We start from the raw sequence: 21,805 nt of genomic DNA, 5'->3' as shown, positions 1-21,805 counted from the left end.
TAATACAAATCGAAAAACGGCCCTATTTTTTTGCGTTTAAGAATTGAAAATAGAATGAACAGAAAGTACACGGACCCCGGATGCATGGGTCAGTGTATGTTTTGGTTTTTCCATTTTCCTTTTTGTATTTTAAAACGAAATTCGAAAAAACTGTCAATAATATTGATACACCAAAACCTACACTGACCGTGATGGCCTCATTTGGAGGTGATGGTGCTGTTAAATCAAGTGTTGTATGTGGGACTAAAATATATAATATATATAATTTACTGATTAGACTGAATTACACAATGATGATTTATTAATTATTTGGTATTGATCCGAGTCACATGTAAAATATTGTTTTCTATTTTAAAAACTGCCGTGACTTGACAACCATTAGAATGCATTTTTCCATCCTATGAAGTCATAGGCAGGCATGATGGCGGTTCAAAAAGTCAGCAGCCTGTCTGTCGATGAACTATTGACAAGTGGGTGTGTGAGCAAACAACGCCCCGAGAGCCCTCTCCAGTAACAAGTGTCACACAGCGTGACAGCTGCCGCCACCACGCTAAAAGGCGTCTTCCTGCCCAGCCCCCTCTTTTCATTGGTTGACCTAGTGCAGTTACTATGGCAACCACTGTGCAGGGATGACCATGCAATGTGGGTTATAGTTTTCAATTATGCCTATAGCTACACACAAACCTACCATAGATACACACACAAAACCCCACCTAATACTGACATATTATTGTTATATTATAATAACATTATTATAATTCTTAGTCATGCTAAAAAAAAAGACTAACAATGTGTCGAGTTATGTTTTTTTTTTACTGATTTTAAAGTTGAAATAATTGAAATTACACTGTGACTACATTTGTTTTCATATATATTGTATACATGTGTATTAATAATAATTTTCTGTAATAGATACATTATAATAAACTTGTTTTCGAACAACTTGTTTTATATTCATCTTAAAATAAAAACATTAATAAGGATTCATTATTAATTAATTAATAATATTAACATTTTAGATATTTTTCTAAATAATACATCCATTTTCTACCACTTGTCCCTTTTGGGGTCGCGGGGATCACTGGAGCCTATCTCAGCTGCATTCGGGCGGAAGGCGGGTTACACCCTGGACAAGTCGCCACCTCATCACAGAGCCAACACAGATAGACAGACACTCACATTCACACACTAGGGCCAATTTAGTGTTGCTAATAAACTTATCCCCAGGTGCATGTCTTTGGAGGTGGGAGGAAGCCGGAGTACCCGGAGGGAACCCACGCAGTCACGGGGAGAACATGCAAACTCCACACAGAAAGATCCCGAGCCTGGGATTGAACCCAGGACTGCTCAGGACCTTCGTATTGTGAGGCAGATGCACTAACCCCTCTTCCACCGTGCTGCCCTCTAAATAATACAAATAACTACAAAATATCATTCACTGCAATACTACTACTACTACTACTAATAATAATAATAATAATAATAATAATAATGTTATTAATTATAAAAAATATCCCTTCATCCATCCATTTTCTACCGCTTGTCCCTTTTGGGGTCGCGATAATATATACATTAATATTATGTCAAAACTGTAAATTACTGTTACCTTTGTTTAACATAATACTAATTACAACTAATATAATAATCACATTCGCTTTTCTGTTATAAAAATCATTATGAGAAACTTGTTTTCAAACATTATATACATTTGAATTCATATTTTAGTATACAATTGTTTGCATTGTTGGGTTTTTGGGTGGGACTTTGGGATGGACGTGGACTGCGCCATGGCCTGGCCTTCTCTAGGCTTGTGGCTGCATGTCCCTGGGTGTTGTTCGGTGCTTTCTGCATGTTTCGCTGTTTCCTAGTTAGGGGTTTGGGCAGCCAGACATCAATTGCCTGCTGGTGATGCTCAATGGAGCTCTGGGCTTAGTAGCCATTTTCCCCCGGGAAAGGTCGGTCTGGTCCCTTGCGATGGCGAGGAACTGAGGATCGATGACTATCGATCCTCAAGACGAACAGGATCCTCAAGACGAACAGGATCCTCAAGACGAACAGGATCCTCAAGACGAACAGGACTGTTCGAAGTGCCAATACTGACAGAGCTAGTAGTTTTGTTCGACCAGTTATGGTAGGCACACCTTGGATTTTTCGCCTGCCTGGATGCTTGGGGGGCAGTGGGATGTGTGGGGGGCGTCACGCACTGGACTTTTGGACATGTGCGGCCGGGGTTCGGGTTTGGGTTCATCTGTGCGGTTCGCCTTGAGATCCAATTGTGTAAAAACGTTTAAGTGGTGTATACTCAACACAAGGATTGAACAAAATTAGATCTATATTGCTCTGAGAATTGTTGTTATTTGGAGAAGGGGTGGGATTTTAATAAGGTGTGCTTTTTCCTACTCTTTTTTGGACAAGTTGAAATAGAAACTGTCAACCTTAGTTTGTATACAATTGCAAATTGTAATTGTAAAATACACAACTATTACATTATAGATTACAAGTGTCAATATTTATTATTTGTATTGTTTGGTAACACATCCAATTACTGTATGCAGTAATGACACCTAATATGTAACATGTTAAGATTGTACTATAATTATTAGCAGTAGTAATTGTAGTAGTAGTAGTAGTAATCATACTAGTACTACGTTTAGAAATGTTGAAAATGTGTGTATTGCCCACTGCTCCCCAAGGGAATGGGACAAATGCAGAGGACAAATTTCACCACATCTAGTGTGTGTGTGACAATCATTGGTACTTGAATCTTTCATCTTAATCTTAACATTACCATTATACACTTTAGTCATTTTAACATTTTAGATCTTTTTAAGTATAATACAAATAATTGTACAAAATATTGTTCACCCAAATACAACTACAACTACGAATGATGTTAATAATAACAATGAAATATAAATTCATATTATGTTAAAATAGCATGTTACTGTTTTACTGAATGTTAAAATGTTTGTTTAATATAATGATCAAATCAATGTTTTAGTCATATTTCCTTCTTCAGTACTATGACATATTTTAAAACAAATTTCATACAACAAAGATCAAACGAGTTCAAATCAAATGTAAACTACCATCCATTTTCTACCGCTTGTCCCTTTCGGGGTCGCGGGAGGTGCTGCAGCCTATCTCAGCTGCACACAAGTCACCACCTCATCACAGGGCCAACTCAGATAGATGTAAACAGTAACCCTAAAATTGGGAAAATGTTTTCCACTTTGTTTGTTTTAGGCGTTTCAGTTTCAGTTTATTTCGAACATGCATACAATGCAATGTAATCCATCACATATTTCCGACTTTTGCATTTTCATTTTGTCTGGGAATTTGCCTGTTTGAAATGATAGGTTGCTGATATATGTTGAAGGTTCTGAAATCTCTTAAATAACTTTTTTATCGTTTCCATATCAATTCCGCTACAATCTGTTGAACTCTTGGATTTAAATTTTTTCACAATATTGATTATTTTCTCTTTTGTCACACCTTTGAGGAACATAGAGTTGGGATTGGGATTACTGTCTATTGTGTCATTCAACTCCTCAACTGACTCAGGATCTGGAATCTTTTCCTCCCGATTTGGTCCAATGTTCACAAAGTACTTATTGAAGCTTTCATCTACTTTTGTTCATATTGTCATTTTTTACATCTCCTTCTGAGAAGAAAAATCCTTCTTAGCATGATTTTCAATCATGCTGTTTAGGATACCCCATGTTGCTCTCATATTGCTTTTGTTTTGGTCCAATAATTGACTTTAATATTCTTTCCTGCGTGTTCGTAGTATGCAAGTTAGCTTTTGTTCTCGTGCGTTTTGTACTTTTTTTCTGCCTCTGCCTTTGTGTTATAAATGTTCTATACAATGTATTCTTCTTGTTGCAAGCATATTTCAGTTCTTGTGTCAGCTATGGTTGATTGTTTTTCTTTTGCTTCTTACTAAGTTGTCATATTTCAGTTCTTTTGTCAGCCATGGTTGATTGTTTTTCTTTTGCTTCTTACTAAGTTGTTTCAATGGACAATGTTTGTCATTAAGCATCTCGAAAGTATTAAAATAATTTAGAGTGTCCGCCCAGAGATCGGTAGGTCGTGAGTTCATAGTCATACCAAAGACTCTAAAAATGGGACCCATTACTTCCCTGCTTGGCACTCAGCATCAAGGGCTGGAATTGGGAGTTACATCACCAAAATTATTTCTGAGCGCGGCCACCGCTGCTGCTAACTGCTCCCCTCACCTCACAGGGGGTGGAACAAGGGGATGGGTCAAACGCAGAGGTTAATTTCACCACACCTAGTGTGTGTGACTATCAGTGGTACTTTAACTTTAACTTTTAATTACCATATGCATCATCTACATAATTTTCACAGTATACATTGTCCCAACAGTCTTTTTTTTTTGGAAGAGTCTCAGATCAAAGTTGCAAATCATATTATCGCATATTTGCTACCCAGACCTAAAAATACACACTTGAACCAACTTTGACTTTATTTTATTGCCTCCCACCCTTATTGTCCACTTCAGTCATTTGCAAAACCGCTTTGTTGTCAACACCAAACCCAAGGCCACCTGTCGTGCACCAACAACAGAAGGTTCCGAGCACAAACACAATGAAGAACACTTAGAAGCAGATGAGGATGCTCATGTGCAAACCTGCAGCACGCATTTTCCATCACTCCAGCTTTGATGTGATGGGCTGGTACAAGTGATGGTCTTACGTAAGGTTTTTACATAAACCTCAGTGTGCCGAAACTGAACAGAGAGGGGAGAAAGGAGGGATTGCTGCACCATTACAAAAGGGATTTGCACTGCACCAATTCTGCCTCACGCTGCACCGACACCACAACAGAAACTTGCAATAATACCATTGATCATTCCATCAATCAGCTGGCGCCATATGTCAGACTTTTAGTCAGGTAATCAATGAGTATACTTGACCTATTGCTCAAAAAGACAAGTTGGGATTTCTCTATAAGTGCGATGTCATAACAATGTCATACTGAAGACAGTCAACAAAAGCTGACAGTTTTAAAGAGCGAAAATAATCATGCATTAGAAGTTAGCAAACACGTTTATTCATTAAATATGAAAAGTGGCGAGACTTCACAGCAAACAAATTAAAAAGAAAACTGTGCTTTTGCATTGCAGCATTACATATTTGTAGGCGATAAGGGCAGAACAAATGATCACTTCACAGAACAAGTCATATCTTGTGGAAACCAAAAAATCAGGTGATGCCAGAATGTGAAGAATAACAACATAAGTGAATATTCTCAAACTGTGCTACGTGGGCTCCATCAAATGCTATTAAAAAATAACCACCATCATTTGACATTGTTTATTTAAAATAAAATCACAAATATATCAATGACATGTGCTGTACGAATAAAATAAATGTTCAAATGTATGGATTTATTTAAAATATTTTCATTATCAATTCATTAAAAATCACTTGTAAATGCGGGGGCACTTGTAAAGCAAAGTATACATATTCCTTGAGGTGGTACCAAGTAAAAAAAAATAATTCAAATTTTTCTCTGTGGCCTTTGTGGTGGAATAACCACATTTTTGAGTAGAAACACTGTAAAGTGAAGTCCGCCCCTAACATCGCTCAAAAAACCCACTAAAAGCAGAGTGAAAGGGCTTTCATACTAAACAAATAAACATGACAAATAATGTTTGTTTCCTTACTGACCTCCCTGAAATGGTGTAAAGCTAAAGTATGTGTTTTACAGTCAAGGAGGTAAAGGGTATGCAAACCTGGAGTGGATCAATATTTACACTTTTAAGTGAGACGGAAGGGTTATTATGACCCCTTGGAGCAGAGAAAATGACTTTGCATTTCAAAAGCCCACAGTTTAACCGAGGGCAGAGGAACCAAAATGCTATTAAATTGCAAAAGAGTTTGTCCTGATCCTATAAAAAAAGAGACTGAAGAAAAAAGTCTGCAGACACACAAAAAATATGATCTGATTGATCTACAGCGATGTCAAGCTACATTCAGTTTTACACACACCTGCAGTAGCTCCTTGGGTTCTACAGTGTTTACCTATCCAGCAACACATCATGGCTTTTTGGGTATCGGTCCAACAATAGAAATATTTGCTATTTTGGGGTCACAGCCTATTTAAAAAGGATATTCAGGAAGAAAGGATGCCACCCTGTGAACCATTCACATCTACAGTATGTTAGCAGAAAGGATATTAGAAAGCTGGAGTAGTCACAGTTTTAAATCTGTGCAGATAGGATATTTAAAAAAGCACTACATATAGAAGTATTGTTTTTTGCAAAAGTCATTCAGTGGCGCTAGAAAAAATTTTTGAAGAGTGAGTTCCCTGACCTTTGTGCCTTGCATGTGTAAGCCCTGCATGCAGAGGGGAGTGCCTGTCGTGTTAGCGTGTGGTTACAATATCATCAATGTTGACATTCCCACCGGTGTAAGTCATAAATCCCAGAGATTGAAGAAACCTCCCATAATGCATTTGGTTTTGTGGGAGTGCAGAAATCAAAGACCGGCCATCCACAATTGAAAGTTCATGCCAAGTCCCAAAGAGATGCAGATGTTTAGTCAAATCCATAATAAAACAATTTTTAAAATGGCTTCTTTTTATTCTTCTTTTACTGTTTTGACCTAAACATAAGACGACCGTTTTTAGACATGCTGATTTGTGCAAGTGTAAAAGTCACCATTAATAAACAATTACCACTATTTATCTACACATGATTTTGTGTAAAGGGTCAAATAATCGTCATTGTCTAAAATTAGGGATGGGTACCTTTCATATTTCAATTGATATGGTACCAATTCCCGGACCTTCAGAATCGATACAAATAGGTACCAATTTTTGGTACCTGTGTTGAAATGTGTTAGTAAATATTAATTGTTTGAAAAAATATAAAATGTTTTTCCTCAACATTTAACACAGAACTGTGCTGTATAGTTGTTATCCTGTTTTCTTACACGTCTGTGTCTCATTTGCAAGTGTTATATAGTAGACTTTGCAAGCAGTTGCAATTCCAAGACCTTAGATGGCAGTAGGGTATAGACTACAGTGTGTTGCCTTAGCCAGGAAGTAGTCTTTGCCATTGAGTTGAATGTGCCAGTTTAGTCTTTTGTTGAGCCCTACAACGTGTTAAAAATGTATTACATTGTGCATCTTAGTTGTAGTTTTCATTACCATATTTGTAGGTGTCGAAAGCACATTGTAAAATCGTAATGCTAATCAGCAGCATGTCTATGGCAAATCCAATGTAAATTAGCATCGAGCTAGAGCATTTGAAAAGTGGAGCCTTACTGTACTTTTGAACGCCTCCCTCTTGCTTTGTTGACATAGAAAATTGTAATTGTAGTCCGCTCTGAGTGCTTGAATGCTTGTTTCCCGGCCAAGTGCTTAAGAAGGTGCCGAGTACGCAACCGGATGTGACGTCATGTGCAACCACGGTATTGAAAATAGCACCGTTTACATTTACGTAGTATCGATGGACTTCGGTTGTTACCTATAAGAGTGCCAAATTAGGTACCCATTTTTATCTAAAGTTACCACTCTCCAAAGGAAAAGGAAAGCTCAGATCTGCTCTGTGAAAAGTTCTCTTTTTTTCAGACTGAAATACTGTCTTACATTCAGGTCAATACAGTATTTAAGTAATGACACTTTGGCTCTAAAATCAAATTATTCAAAGGTCATTCTGTTCCAAACTGATCATTTCATAAAGTATTTTTAAAGAGCAGCTGTGGTTATGTTTGCTTTCAAATCAGACCCTGAGACTTTCAGTTTTCCCAGGTAGTTGCAAGATGAACTTCTCAGAGTTCATGGATTGTCAGGGTCAGCTTTCAAAGTAATCCAAGTTTTGTTGGTGTCTCTTTGCGACTTCTCCCAGGTGAACAAGCCTGCATTGTTCTGGCCTTTTTGAAAAGGGCGCTTTTAAGATTTGAAAGGAATTTCTAGGCTGTTAACTCCACAGCGCAACATTTTTCTTGGCTGGGAAAAACCTTTGGCTCAGCACGGAAGGGTCAGCCTCTCGAGTTCATGGAGGCGTGGGATTGAGTTGAAGCTACTTCTTAGAGGCAATAGTGGGAAGTCTGCTTGTGGCGCTAGGTTTGTTTCCGGAGCGACGCACGGGTACCTTGGATACGGGGATTCTGGTGCGAGTGGGAGGGGGTGCTTGGGTCTTTGGCGGCGAGGATTCAGCCTCCAGGACGGACGACAGCGCTGATTGGCTCGCAGAGTGCGGGGGTGTTGTTTGTCTGGCGCTTACTGGGATTTTGGACTCTCGGGGAAGACTGGTGCTGCCTTTCATGGACCGGAAGGAAGAGGAGGACGAAGAAGAAGGTGGACTGAGTTTGTATTCGGTTGACAAGGAGGAAGAACTGTTTTGGTCGTCGTCGCCCTCGTTATAGAGGTCGTACAGGTGGTCTCCAGAGCAGCTGTCGCGGGACATCTTGTGTTTGTGTTGTAGCCCGCTTTCAACAGGTGTTGCTGTGGGCGTTGCTGAGGGTGTATCCCAGTAACCTTCATCGCTGAGTGGTTCTTTTTCCCCAGGTGATGCTGGATTGCGACTGTGAGGTAGGTAGGGTTTTGTCGCCCGACTTCCTGCTCCACCAACCACAGGAATCTTACTGAGACCCAAAGACTTCACTTGGGGTAGCTTGGCTGATGGTTGATGGCTGTTGATGGCGTCAAGGTTGCGCAGGGGGTAAGTGGAGGTGATGGAGGAGGGTTGGTGAAATCGGGAAAGAGCAGGGGAGTTGTCCCCGTTGGAAGGCAACATATGCCATAGCCCCTGCATGTCTGCATCATCCACTCCCTCTGGACTTGCCATTTCCTCCCCGCCACCCATATAGGCCACCACTCCACTGCCCACTGGGGGTGGCTGAGGGGTGGACGTGACCCGGGCACGGGCAGGAAGAGAAGCTGACACTTGGCAAGAAGATGCAGTGAATATTGGTTGAGCCAACTGAGACGGTATAGAGGCCTTTGATGGGGAGCAGAGAGTGGCGGCGCTGGTGACACCCCGTGGCCTAACCACACCAGCTCCCCCTTCGCCGCCACCGCCTCCCCCGCTGCTGCTGCTACTGGTACCACTGCCCCCATTACCCACCGTCTCCTCATCTGCATCAGCAATGATGTCCCCGCAGCCGGTGAGTGAATCAAAGCTCTTGAGGGATGTGACGTCGTTGAAGAGATGCGAGCACAGGCGGTCCACCGAGGGTTCCGATGGTGGGTCACCTGCGCTGCAACGCTCCAAGGGGGGCGTGGCGAGGGAGGGGGTGAGGCTAGAAACGGAGGCTTTTGCATCGCTGGTAGTTGGGTGCAAAGGCGAGTCAGTGGGTTTGTAATGAGAGGGGGAATCTGGCTCACCAGATGGGCCTGGCACACAGTGTATGGGCGTCAGAGAAACACTGGTAATGTGAGCCTTGGCTGCTTGGGGGTTACATTCTGCCTCTGTCTTCCCATGATCCTCTCGGGGATGATGCGGTGTCGGTTCAAGGGTGAGGGTGACATCCTTTGCCCTTTCAGGGACAGCAACATCCCTGTCCTTCTGGCTTTCTAACTCTTCCCCGTCTCCCTCGTTTGTTTTGTCCTTACGTCGCCATCGCATGCTGCTGAAAAAGCCCTTCAAGCCCTTCCCTCTCCGCACAAGTCCGCCACCATTTTCACTTGACCTAAAACTACCACGTCGTAGCAGAGAGAAGAAACTTAGCGATTTACTGAGCGACCTCACAGTCCCTACCTCCAGCCCCTCCCCTCTCTGTGCATCAGTGTCATTGTTGGACCCAGTGAGTCCATCATGCGTTTTGCTCCTCACCAGCTCGACGGATGACATTGAACCATTCCCATTCACCGAAATCCCGGTGTCAGAATTCCCATTTGTCCCACTCAGCGTGGCTCCTTTGTTCCTGAAGGAGAAGAAGCTGGCCATTCCAGAGCCAGTCCGTCGCTTTCCGAAGAGCTTCATGGCAGCTTTGTTGATCTTCCCAGTGGGCTGGGGGTCACATTGAGGGGCTGCGGGAGGGTCTGCACACTCTGTATGCACCTCCATTGTGTAGCAATCTAAAGCTTCCAACTCTGTGACCTCCTGCTAGCACTTTAACTGCTTCCTCCTGGTTCTCTCTGGCTGGACATCCACTCTCTCTCCCTGTCCACTCTGCTTCCCACAGCTCGTTCACTCCCACTCTGGCTGCTTTTATCGCCTGCCTGCTGCTTTTCTCTCTCTCTCCCCTCCCTCTCTCTCTCTACTCCTCACTGTATCCATGGCAACTGGGTGGGCTAAGCAGCTTTCGTCAACGTTGGCGGGGTGCCAGTGTCTGTCCTCCACTCCCTCCCCCCCATTCACTCCCAGTCAATGGCGCACAATTGCTTTTTTTTTTTTTAAAACAGTCATTAGATGCTAGGTCTTAAAATTATGAATTTAAGGTATGCTCCACTTTACCTGCGACCCTAATGAGGATATTATAATGCTATAATATATATATATATATATATACATATATATATATATATATATATATATATATATATATATATATATATATATATATATATATATGTATATATATATATATATATATATATATATATATATATATATATATATATATATATATATATATATATATATATATATATATATATATATATATATATATATATATATATATATATATACTATAATACTATAATATACAGTAGTATAGAAAATAGATGGATGCAATGTAAAATGCGGTTACAAATATTTCATAAAAATATAATCGTATTGTGCTTTCTTAAAATATGTAAAGGAGACTGATCTCACCCAGTTTGGCCCCGATTGAGACGTGGTTGAATTGTGGATGATTGATGATTTTGTTTGCTTTTGTGTATTGCAACACCATGTTGGGGCCATTTGGAAGTGAGGGAAAACAAAGAACATTTGATTTGTATTGTACTGTATTGCTGTCAACTGTGTGTCAAAGAAATTCAATAAATCATACTAAGTAATTAAGTATTTTTTTCTGGTTACCTTTTTTGCTTCATAAGAGAGCAATATTTGGAGTTGCGTTGACGTGCAATATTTGCCATAACAATAATAAATAGTTTTTAATCAAAAAAACATGTAAAAAATATAATATATTATATAGAATATATTATATCCAACTCAAATTCAATTCAAATAAATATACTGAAAATGTATAAATAGTGTATTGCATCTAATTCTGTTGTTAGTGTCACAAGTGTACAGTTGGTTGTGGTTGTAGTTAGCGTTAGTGATCCTCCTCCGCTAAGAGTTGTCACCCCCCGGTGCTGGGGTGTTGCAGGCACTTTGCGGGCCTTTGCCCGTTTAAGTACTGCTTAAGGGGGCTTTTTCTCATAACATAAATCAATTATGCTGAATTTTTTCTGAAAACTAAAACTATAATAATAATTCCTTGCTTTATATTAGGGCTGTCACAAATAATGTGTTAACTCATGTGATTAATCACAAAAAATATTGCATTAATCATGTATACACACAGATTAATCACGCAATGTATTTTGACCATATATGTTCCTTTACCATATCTGTGGATGGTTACCTGAAAGGCGGCGTGGATTATTATATGCTCAGTGGGACGGAGTGACTCGGTTGGTAGAGCGGCCGTGCCAGCAACCTGAGGCGTTCCAGGTTCGATTCTTGCTTCCGTCATCTTAGTCACTGCCGTTGTGCCCTTGGGCAAGACACTTCACCCACCTGCTCCCAGTGCCACCCACACTGGTTTAAATGTAGCTTAAAGATGTAGATAATGGGTTTCACTATATAAAGCGCTTTGAGTCTCTAGAGAAAAATAACGATATAATATAAATATCATTCGCTTCCCTTGACAATGATCAGGTCAATGCATACAAATTCAAATTTCACTTCAAAATAAACCCAAATGGGACTTTAGATAAAACTGATACCAAGTTTTGAGCAAATAAATGCATACGCTCAAGTATTAAGAACATTTAATAAATGTTCCTGCATTACATTCTGACGGTAAAGTTGCATCTATGTCCAAATAATAAGTTCTTCTTTAAATTAACTTAAATTATGCAAGTAAGTAAATAACATGTGATTAATCATGATTAACACAAAATCACGATTTAGAAAAACGTATCATTTGACAGCACTACCTTAAATACAATGTTGAATAAAATATTTTAAAACATGTGTTGTAAGTGTGCACATATGCAAGACGAGGGTCAAATTCAACTTAATTTAATTAATCCATTTCAATTTCCTCTAAAAGGTAAACTTGTTTTGTTACACTTCTGTATGTGGCATCCTTTTGATGTGAGCCACGCTAAAAGAAAAAAACGTAGCTTACAATTGCTTTTTATCCGCATGACTTGCATCACTCAGTATTGAGTGTGTGTCTGTGTGGTTTTTTTTTTTACCAATGTTCTTAATTTTGTAGGGGCCTGAATACTTCTTAATATATTTCAATGTTGTGTACTACTTGAGGTGAGGCCAAATCTAGGATTAATTGTAAAATGTGTAAACAAAATGGTCATGCCAGGAAAAAAGCTTGGATCAGAGCGTCCAAGCAGCCAGCATGCTGCTGCTGATCATCAGTATGAGTAGTCTTAAGCTGGGATATAGAGTTAGATAAATATTTCAGCACTGTTGGGCTCAGATTTATACCTTTTGGACATAAAATAGACCATATGGTCCCGAGGGAGAGGGAAGTGTACTTATTAATTAATTCATTCATACACACTTAATTGTTTTTGTTATGAAATGCTTTTGCTGCATCAGCTGCTTGTTACTTTATCTACCTCTTCATGTGGATTACAATGTAGGTTCCTGTATTGATCCGTGTTGCACTTTGCATAGTGTTGTTTGAACTCAGTGTTGAGGTTAATTTACCAAAATGTCACTAACAAAATCCTGTTATATATGTTTTGCTCCTTAAAATGAATATGGCAGTAATTTCCCATAATTAACTAGTTTTTGAGTAATCGGTAGATAACTGACTGTACTTGGAACACCCTTTTTCAATCGCCAAACTCAATATGCCGCCCCCTCTTGGTGTGACGTTATCTACATAAATGGAGCCCATTTCCCCGCAAAGACAGTGTGGGTGAAGGCATGTAAAATGAATATTTTGATCACTTAATCACATGTTTTAGTCACACTGGTCCATGATTACTTCAAAACGGATATGGTTAACATTATGAGCAAAAAAGAAACATTTCCAAGCCTCCATAATCTCTTCCATAAACACCATAGCCTAGGTTTCCTCATGCTCTTTCAGCATTACTCAAGAATCTTGCGGAAAACATCAGTAGAAGAGGACACAAACCTCGTTGTTGAGCTCTACTTTCTCCATTTTTCCACAGGTTCGGACACAGTCCTTCTCCCCTTAAGACTGCTCCTGATTTTCAGAGTAAAAAGTATTTTACATGTTTTCCATCCAAAATACAACCAAAACCCTTCTTCTTCTTAGGCCATGTCTACACTAAGTCGTTTAACCCCTTAAACGAATAATTATTTAGTCTAAACCCCGTTTCAGCCACATTAAACCAGCCTTTAAGGTCCCCCTCCTCGGACAACTTTTTACAAAATAAGTCAGCCGTGTAATTCTTGAATCTCCGGCACTTAGCGCTGTATGGACTCATTGATCGTTTACAAAGTTAGTTCGGGGAGGAAGTTACGCCAGAAAGACCACGCCCCACACAGGAAGTGACATCAGAAAGAACGCGCCACAGCCAGCTTCATAATAAAGCGGTTTCGTAACTCGGAGGTAAACACTAGAAAGATGGAGGCGAGTCATCCAGACATGCTGTGTTTCTCATGCCTCTACATGTGCAGACGCTTGTGGAAATCACACATGAAAACCTTAAGAGAAAGCGATTGCAGCTATTTTGGATACAACACTTCTCAGACGGCAAGAGAATTTTCCAATGCCCGGCCGGGTCAGCTGTGTTTCTACTTAGCAAAAAACTTTGTCCATTTGTCGAAGGAGAGACAAGGAGAATGCGAGCTCCCGTGGATGTGATAAAAAAGGTAGTGTGTGCTTTGTATTACCTGGCCGTCGAGGAAAACGACGAATGCGTTTGGACTGGCAAAGCAGACTGTATCAGTTATTTTCCGCCATGTATGTCGCGGACTCAACGTCTAGGTCAGGGGTCGGCAACCTTTACCACTCCAAGAGCCATTTTGGCAAGTTTCACAAATTAAAGAAAGTGATCGGAGCCACAAAAAAAAATTTACAATTTAAAAAGAAAAACACTGCATACAGAGCTTAAATGCTTTGTGCTATATTAACCAGGGGTCTCCGACACGCGCACCGGCACGCACTTTAATGTGGACGTTTGATGTTAGTGCAGCCCGCGAGTTTTGAACGAATGACGCTTGATGGCGTCATACTTGCCAATCCTCTCACTTTTCCCGGGAGACTCCCGAATATCAAAAGGGACACTGCATTTGGCGCCCTCTACAGGGTGGCCTAACAGTGTACCTGTTGACCACACGTAGGATACAGTTTCAGCTTGTTCACGTAGGTGACAGCAAGGCGTACTACATCATCAACCACACATCTTACACTGACGGTTCCAATACCCAGAATCCCATGCGGCACTAACTCTTCCGTACTAGTTCAGCAGCCACACATCTTACACTGACGGTACCAATACCCAGAATCCCATGTAGCACTAACTCTTCCGCTCAACCAACGCAAGGAGAGGCGGGGGGGGGTTTGATGTGTGGGGGGGTTGTGGTAGCGGGGGTGTATAATCCAGACCGGAAGAGTCAGGGCTGCATGGGGTTCTGGGTAATGGTTGTGTTGTGTTTATGTTGTGTTACAGTGCAGATGTTCTCCAGAAATGTGTTTTTCATTCTTTTTTGGTGTGGGTTCACAGTGTGGCGCATATTTGTAACGTAACAATGTTAAAGTTGTTTGATACGGCTACCGTCAGTGTAAGATGTGTGGCTGATAGGTAAGTATGCTTTGCTGTCTCCTGTGTGTACAAGTAATAACAACATGCAACATGTGGCTGGACTGGCACACTGTATGCTACAGAGGACAATTACTGCAGTGCAATTGGGGCACGCCCTTTTGTTCAGTAATTAGAGTGTAAATAGGATTATTTTATCCCTGGGAGTAATCATTGAGAGACACTGAGATCCATAAATCTCCTGGGAAAATCGGGGGGGTCGGCATGTATGTAGCTGAGCCGCATCAGAGTGGTCAAAGAGCCGCATGCGGCTCCGGAGCCGCGGGTTGCCGACCCCTGGTCTAGGTTCAGAGTATATAAAGCCACCAAAAACTAATGGACAACGAAGGTGAAGGCAAAAGAGTGAGGAGGGTCCTGACCAGATATCTAGATCCCTAGTTTGATACATGTTGCACTTACAGATGTAGCGACGAACCAGGAATGTTTTTTATCACATTGTTTAAGTGACTAATAAAGATTTGATTAACTTATGATGTCTCAGGTGTGATTCACTACAATAGGGCCCCACAGCACACTGGATTCCAGTTAATTGAAATACCACAACACTGGATACTGTTCAGATAAGTTACATTTAAGAACTTGCACACAAAGCAACACTGGAGGTGACTATGCCGTGTGCATTTTTCGCGCATGCGTATTAGGTCGCGTTGCGCCGGCGGACGGAGGGGAGCGGGGGTCTTAAACAGTGGCATTGTTGTGTGTGGACACGGATAAGGTTAGGTGTGATTTACCCTGGATAACCTTATCCGGCTAAGTGTAAACGGGGCCTTAGTCAGAATATGTTACCATGCGGTCGCATGGTAGTGTGTGGGTCATTCTCCCAAGATGCAGACGGAACTCTGGATGCAGTATGCAGGTAAGAAAATTATTTATTGTCCAAAAATTGTTCGAAATACAAAAATACAGCGTGCCGATAGCACGGGGAGCTAATGGAATAGCTAACAGGAAAAAAAATGGCTAAGCGTAGCTCCAAAATCCAGAAGTAATCAACGTAACGTGTTGCATGGAAGCAAATACAAACCCCGTTTCCATATGAGTTGGGAAATTGTGTTAGATGTAAATATAAACGGAATACAATGATTTGCAAATAATTTTCAACCCATATTCAATTGAAGGCACTACAAAGACAAGATATTTGATGTTCAAACTCATAAACTTTATTTTTTTTTTTGCAAATAATAATTAACTTAGAATTTCATGGCTGCAACACGTGCCAAAGTAGTTGGGAAAGGGCATGTTCACCACTGTGTTACATCATCTTTTCTTTTAACAACACTCAATAAACGATTGGGAACTGAGGAAACTAATTGTTGAAGCTTTGAAAGTGGAATTATTTCCCATTCTTGTTTTATGTAGAGCTTCAGTCGTTCAACAGTCCGGGGTCTCCGCTGTCGTATTTTACGCTTCATAATGCGCCACACATTTTCGATGGGAGACAGGTCTGGACTGCAGGCGGGCCAGGAAAGTACCCGCACTCTTTTTTTACGAAGCCACGCTGTTGTAACAAGTGCTGAATTTGGCTTGGCATTGTCTTGCTGAAATAAGCAGGGGCGTCCATGAAAAAGACGGCGCTTAGATGGCAGCAAATGTTGTTCCAAAACCTGTATGTACCTTTCAGCATTAATGGTGCCTTCACAGATGTGTAAGTTACCCATGCCTTGGGCACAAATGCACCCCCATACCATCACAGATGCTGGCTTTTGAACTTTGCATCGATAACAGTCTGGTTCGCTTCCTCTTTGGTCCGGATGACACGATGTCGAATATTTCCAAAAACAATTTGAAATGTGGACTCATCAGACCACAGAACACTTTTCCACTTTGCATCAGTCCATCTTAGATGATCTAGGGCCCAGAGAAGCCGGCGGAGTTTCTGGATGTTGTTGATAAATGGCTTTTGCTTTGCATAGTAGAGCTTTAACTTGCACTTACAGATGTAACGACAAACTGTATTTAGTGACAGTGGTTTTCTGAAGTGTTCCTGAGTCCATGTGGTGATATCCTTTAGAGATTGATGTCGGTTTTTGATACAGTGCCGTCTGAGGGATCGAAGGTCACGGTCATTCAATGTTGGTTTCAGGCAATGCCGCTTACGTGGAGTGATTTCTCCAGATTCTCTGAACCTTTTCATGATATTATGGACCGATATTATGGACCGTGTAATAGCCACACGTGGCTATTACACACAAGAAAATATTGACAGATTTAGTCTCTCCGTCCACTCTTTCTTGGAGCCATTCTACAAGGTTTTGGAGTGTGCATGTGAGATTTTTCTTCGGGTTCATTCATCCAGCAGTGCATGTCTGAGGTCAGAGATCACTTTGAGGGTACCTGTCTGACGGGGCTCAGCTCACTGGAAACAGGGAACTGAATTAAGCCTTAATTGGTTTATTATATGTTTTTCTTTGAGGACTGATTTAGGGCTGGTGCTCTTTTTTTGCTGATGTTTCCGCCCAACCCCCCATGAATCTCCCTGATACCCCGACCCACTTACAAACCTCCTCCTCCTGCGTCTCTTGCCTCTTCCTCCTCCTTCTCTTCAGTAACCATGGGCACTGTAGGCTCCCCTCTCCTCTTCCAGCCCACTGCTATCAAACAATGTCTGCTTTCATGCGCCCCAGGCAACACAAAACACGCACACAGCCGCACAAACACATTCTCTCCAAAGGGCTTCCCCGCAGAGGGAGCACATCTCGCTCCATCACCTGCCCCACGCTGCCGGTGGGTCAGTCTCAGGTAGACTGGTCAGGACAGTGCTGAGCAGCAGATGGATTGATGGGTGATCACACCATACTGTATTTTGTACCATACTGTATACCGCCCTAGTGGCTCCCTGGACCTCTTTCAGAGATGTGTGAAAATGGAAAAAGTAAAAAAATATATATATTTTTTGTTTAAATATATTTTCTGTAGTAGGACAAACACGACACAAACCTTCCTAGTTGTTAGAAATCTCACTGTTTATGTCATACATGCTTCACTGATGAGTATTTGGCAAGCACCGTTTTGTCCTACTAATTTCAGCGATCCTTGAACTCATCGTAGTTTGTTTACATGTACAACTTTCTCCGATGCTGCCACAGAAAGGCGTGTTTTATGCCACTTATTTGTCTCGTTTTGTCCACCAAACGTTTTATGCTGTGTGTGAATGCACAAACGTGAGCTTTATTGATTTTATTGATTTGCTGGACTGCTAATCAGGCATATTTGGTCAATCCATGACTGCAAGCTAATCATTGATAACATGTTATTTAGACTAGCTGTATGTACATATTAATAATAATAATAATACCTGGGATTTATATAGCGCTTTTCTAAGTACCCAAAGTCGCTTTACATGTTAAAAACCCATCATTCATTCACACCTGGTGGTGGTAAGCTACTTTCGTAGCCACAGCTGCCCTGGGGTAGACTGACGGAAGCGTGGCTGCCAATTTGCGCCTACGGCCCCTCCGACCACCACCTATCATTCATTCACCGGTGTGAGCGGCACCGGGGGCAAGGGTGAAGTGTCCTGCCCAAGGACACAACGGCATGGTAAGAGGCGGGGAGCGAACCTGCAACCCTCAGGTTTCTGACACGGGCGCTCTACCCACTACGCCATGCCGCCCATATTGCATCATTATGCCTCCTTTGTAGGTATATTTGAGCCAATTTAATTTCCTTTACTTATGTCGTCTGTGTATTTAATTTATATTTGCATGTCTCATGACATTTTATCTGTATGTAATATTGGCTGCATTTCTCATAGCTGTTCACTGCTTCTCTCTCCTCCCAGGGCTGAGGGTGATGGGTCAAATGCAGAGGATAATTTCACCACACCTAGTGTGTGTGTGACAATCATTGGTACTTTTTTTGTTGTTGTTGTTTGTGTGCCATGTTGTTCCAGACCACAGCAAACGTTACCCAGCTTGCAAAGATTGTAATAAATCCATTAGAAGAAGACAACCTGCAGTTTCCTTGAACTTGGACACACACATCTATACCTTTGGCCATTCTAAACCAGTAATTTCCAGGATTTATCTCACCCTCTGAGAAGCCTCCATTTTACTAATGATTTCCAATGTTGCAAAAATGCATACAATAAAAATTAAAATACGACATTTCTGTCAACGAAGATTTGCGTCAACCTTTGATGATAGGCTATTATAGCTACTATAGACACTTACGTCATGTGTTGCCTTCATTATAACACTTATATAAGGCTTTTAATTTTTTGCGGCTCCAGACAGAGGGTTTTTTTTGTATTTTTGGTCCAATATGGCTCTTTCAACATTTTGGGTTGCCGACCCCTGGTCTAGGCGGACAGAAAACGCACACTCTCTTATCTTAACACTCACACATACATTTCTTTCTCCCCATCTGTTTAAGTAGGGGTCCCATTTCATCCCCCCTGAGTGAAGCTCAGCACTAAGTGGGACAGTTAGTGGACATTTTCTCGCTCACTCTCATTGTTGTTTCTGGACTGCTTGCTTGTATAGAAATGACTCGGAGTCATGCACCAAGCTGCTTTTGAACTCCTCATACTTGAATAAGGCCTCAGGGTGCACATGTTGATGTGTTTTCAGTGCACATGTGCTTGACAAGAGGATAGTAGTTGATAGAGATCATTTGTCATTAGAACTTACAGCTCAGCAGTTTCCTTACTAGATAGATAGTACTTTATTGATTCCTTCAGGAGAGTTCCCTCAGGAAAATTAAAATTCCAGCAGCAGTGTACAGAATTGAGATCGAATTTAAAAGTAAAAAGTAAATATACGGCATATGGCAATATGGCATACATACTATGTATGTATGCCATTGTTTTGCCATTCAATAATACAGTGTTTGTTATAAGAATTTTTAAAACATTTTAGGCAGCATAATGAATTAATGAATAATACAATTATTTTTTAAATTAAATATAATATGCAGTAATCCATCGTTTATCGCTGTTAATCATAAAGAAATTAACTATCAATATTTGTATAAATATACATATTATTTCATTGTACGTTCAAATTATACGTACACTTTAAATGTTGATTATTATCATTAGGGATGATAATCTTACAACAACTCACGGTTCAATTGGATTTTGATTACTGGGTTGACAATTTGATTCTTATTCGATTCTGGATTGAACATGTGGTGGATGGTACGAATCTTAAACAGCAACAAAAGTGAATTTAGTACAAAAGTTTTATTTACCCATAATCAAATGGTACAAGTTTGGATTGAATTGCCATGCAAACAGACAACGTCCTCCGGAGACGTTGGATGAATCGAGAATCATGCGAATCATACATAGACTTGGTCTACTTGGCCATTTATGTGTTTCCCTCGTGTGTCAAGGTCCTGTTGTTTTGGACCTGTTTATTCTGCAACCTTCTTGAATCCTTTAGCCATAACAAACAATCAAAACATTTTGTACAATGGTCAGGCCGACCATATATTCAACTTTAACCCACATATGCTCCTTCGATGGTTCAGAACAGAAAAAAAGAGAAACGAGCAGACATTCCACCACTCTGGTGTCTCTCCTAATGCTTTTCGACCTCGCTCTCTCTCCGGACTTCGACAGACACAAAATATAGTTCAAAAGGTCAGAAATGCCACCACAAACACCATTCTCAATTCAAACCAATTTCCGTAATATAATATTTGGTATAAAAATGACACTAAACCCTTTTTAAACCCTAAGAGGATACAAAGGTCCCCACGGCTGCTGCCGTAGGACCTACAGTATAAGCATGGCAAAGAAGAGCGGAGATGACCTAAAAAAATGTCTAAGATTAGTTTTTTTTTTTTAATCGATTTTTTAAAATTATGAATCGATTTAGAATAGGATTGTTAGGAATCACGATTCAGATTTTAGACAGGGCTGTGGAGCTGGCGCTGGGCGCCGGGACGGACGGGCTTCACGATGTCTTGGCTGAATGAGCAGGTATCGGATGCCTCGGTCTCCTTGGACGCATCCTCGCTCATCCATGCGGACTGGACACTGGCTGATAGTTGGTGGGCGGCCGAGGGTGGAGTCGGCTCTCTTGGTTGCTTTGTTGGGTCTGCTCCTGTCTCTGGCCATGCTCCCCCCCACCCCAGCAGACGATGGTGTGGAACAACGCAGAAGCCACCACAGTGTGTGTGGGTGTTGAAGTGATGTTTTTGTTTGGTTGCTTGTCTATGCATGGTGCAATCGTGTGTGCACAATGTATACTATTGGCTGATTATTTTTGTTTTTTTTTCTTGTTTTGTGGCTGTGTGTAGATGTGGCACTGCTGGAGTGGCAGCTGGTTGCATCAGCTCTGCTCTTTTAATGTATTTAATGTTCTTTGTGTTCTTTGATGTTTCCCTATTACACACATTTTTATGTGTGCTATGGCTAGGAGGTTTTTTTTTCCTTGGCCTCAATCTGGACCCCTCTCCAGGGGCCCAGGCTTAGACTAAATGTCTTTACAGGCGCACCGTAAATTGACCATAAGTGACCACGTGTCTAATAATTATACTCTATGTCTTTCAAAGTATAACCCGAAGGGGGCGCAAACGGATGTAATTTACATGTAAACAAATACCAGCGCTCAAACAACAGTTTTGGTTATGGTAATTCCTCCATGATTGTTAAAGTGTACCAGCCTTTCTGTGTGTAAAAGAACAGACCACACATTCATCCCTGCAGAAGGATGAGGTAGAGGGGATTTGAAGATTAAATAAAGCTACGGTACGTATGCTTCAACAATTGTGTGCGTGTGTGCGAGTGTGTGTGTGTGTGCGCTCAGTATTAAAGTGTCTGGGATTAACCCCTGAGCTTGCTTGTTATGCTGGTGATCAACTGGGAGGTGCTAATAATGTTTACGTGGAAACACCCCAA

At 41.0% G+C, this 21,805-nt stretch overlaps 1 protein-coding gene across 1 annotated transcript; it reads right to left on the bottom strand.

Annotated features, from left to right (window-relative positions):
• Positions 1-4,480: 4,480 nt before the first annotated feature.
• amer2 (APC membrane recruitment protein 2) lies at positions 4,481-10,165 on the bottom strand. Its single transcript, XM_062021163.1, has one exon. It carries the CDS (start codon positions 10,040-10,042, stop codon positions 8,054-8,056), a length of 1,989 nt encoding a protein of 662 aa, XP_061877147.1. The 5' UTR covers positions 10,043-10,165; the 3' UTR covers positions 4,481-8,053.
• Positions 10,166-21,805: the final 11,640 nt, after the last annotated feature.

Source organism: Entelurus aequoreus, linkage group LG15 (genome assembly GCF_033978785.1).
Source record: "Entelurus aequoreus isolate RoL-2023_Sb linkage group LG15, RoL_Eaeq_v1.1, whole genome shotgun sequence".
NCBI lineage: Eukaryota > Metazoa > Chordata > Actinopteri > Syngnathiformes > Syngnathidae > Entelurus > Entelurus aequoreus.
This window is presented reverse-complemented; position numbering and strand designations above follow the sequence as displayed.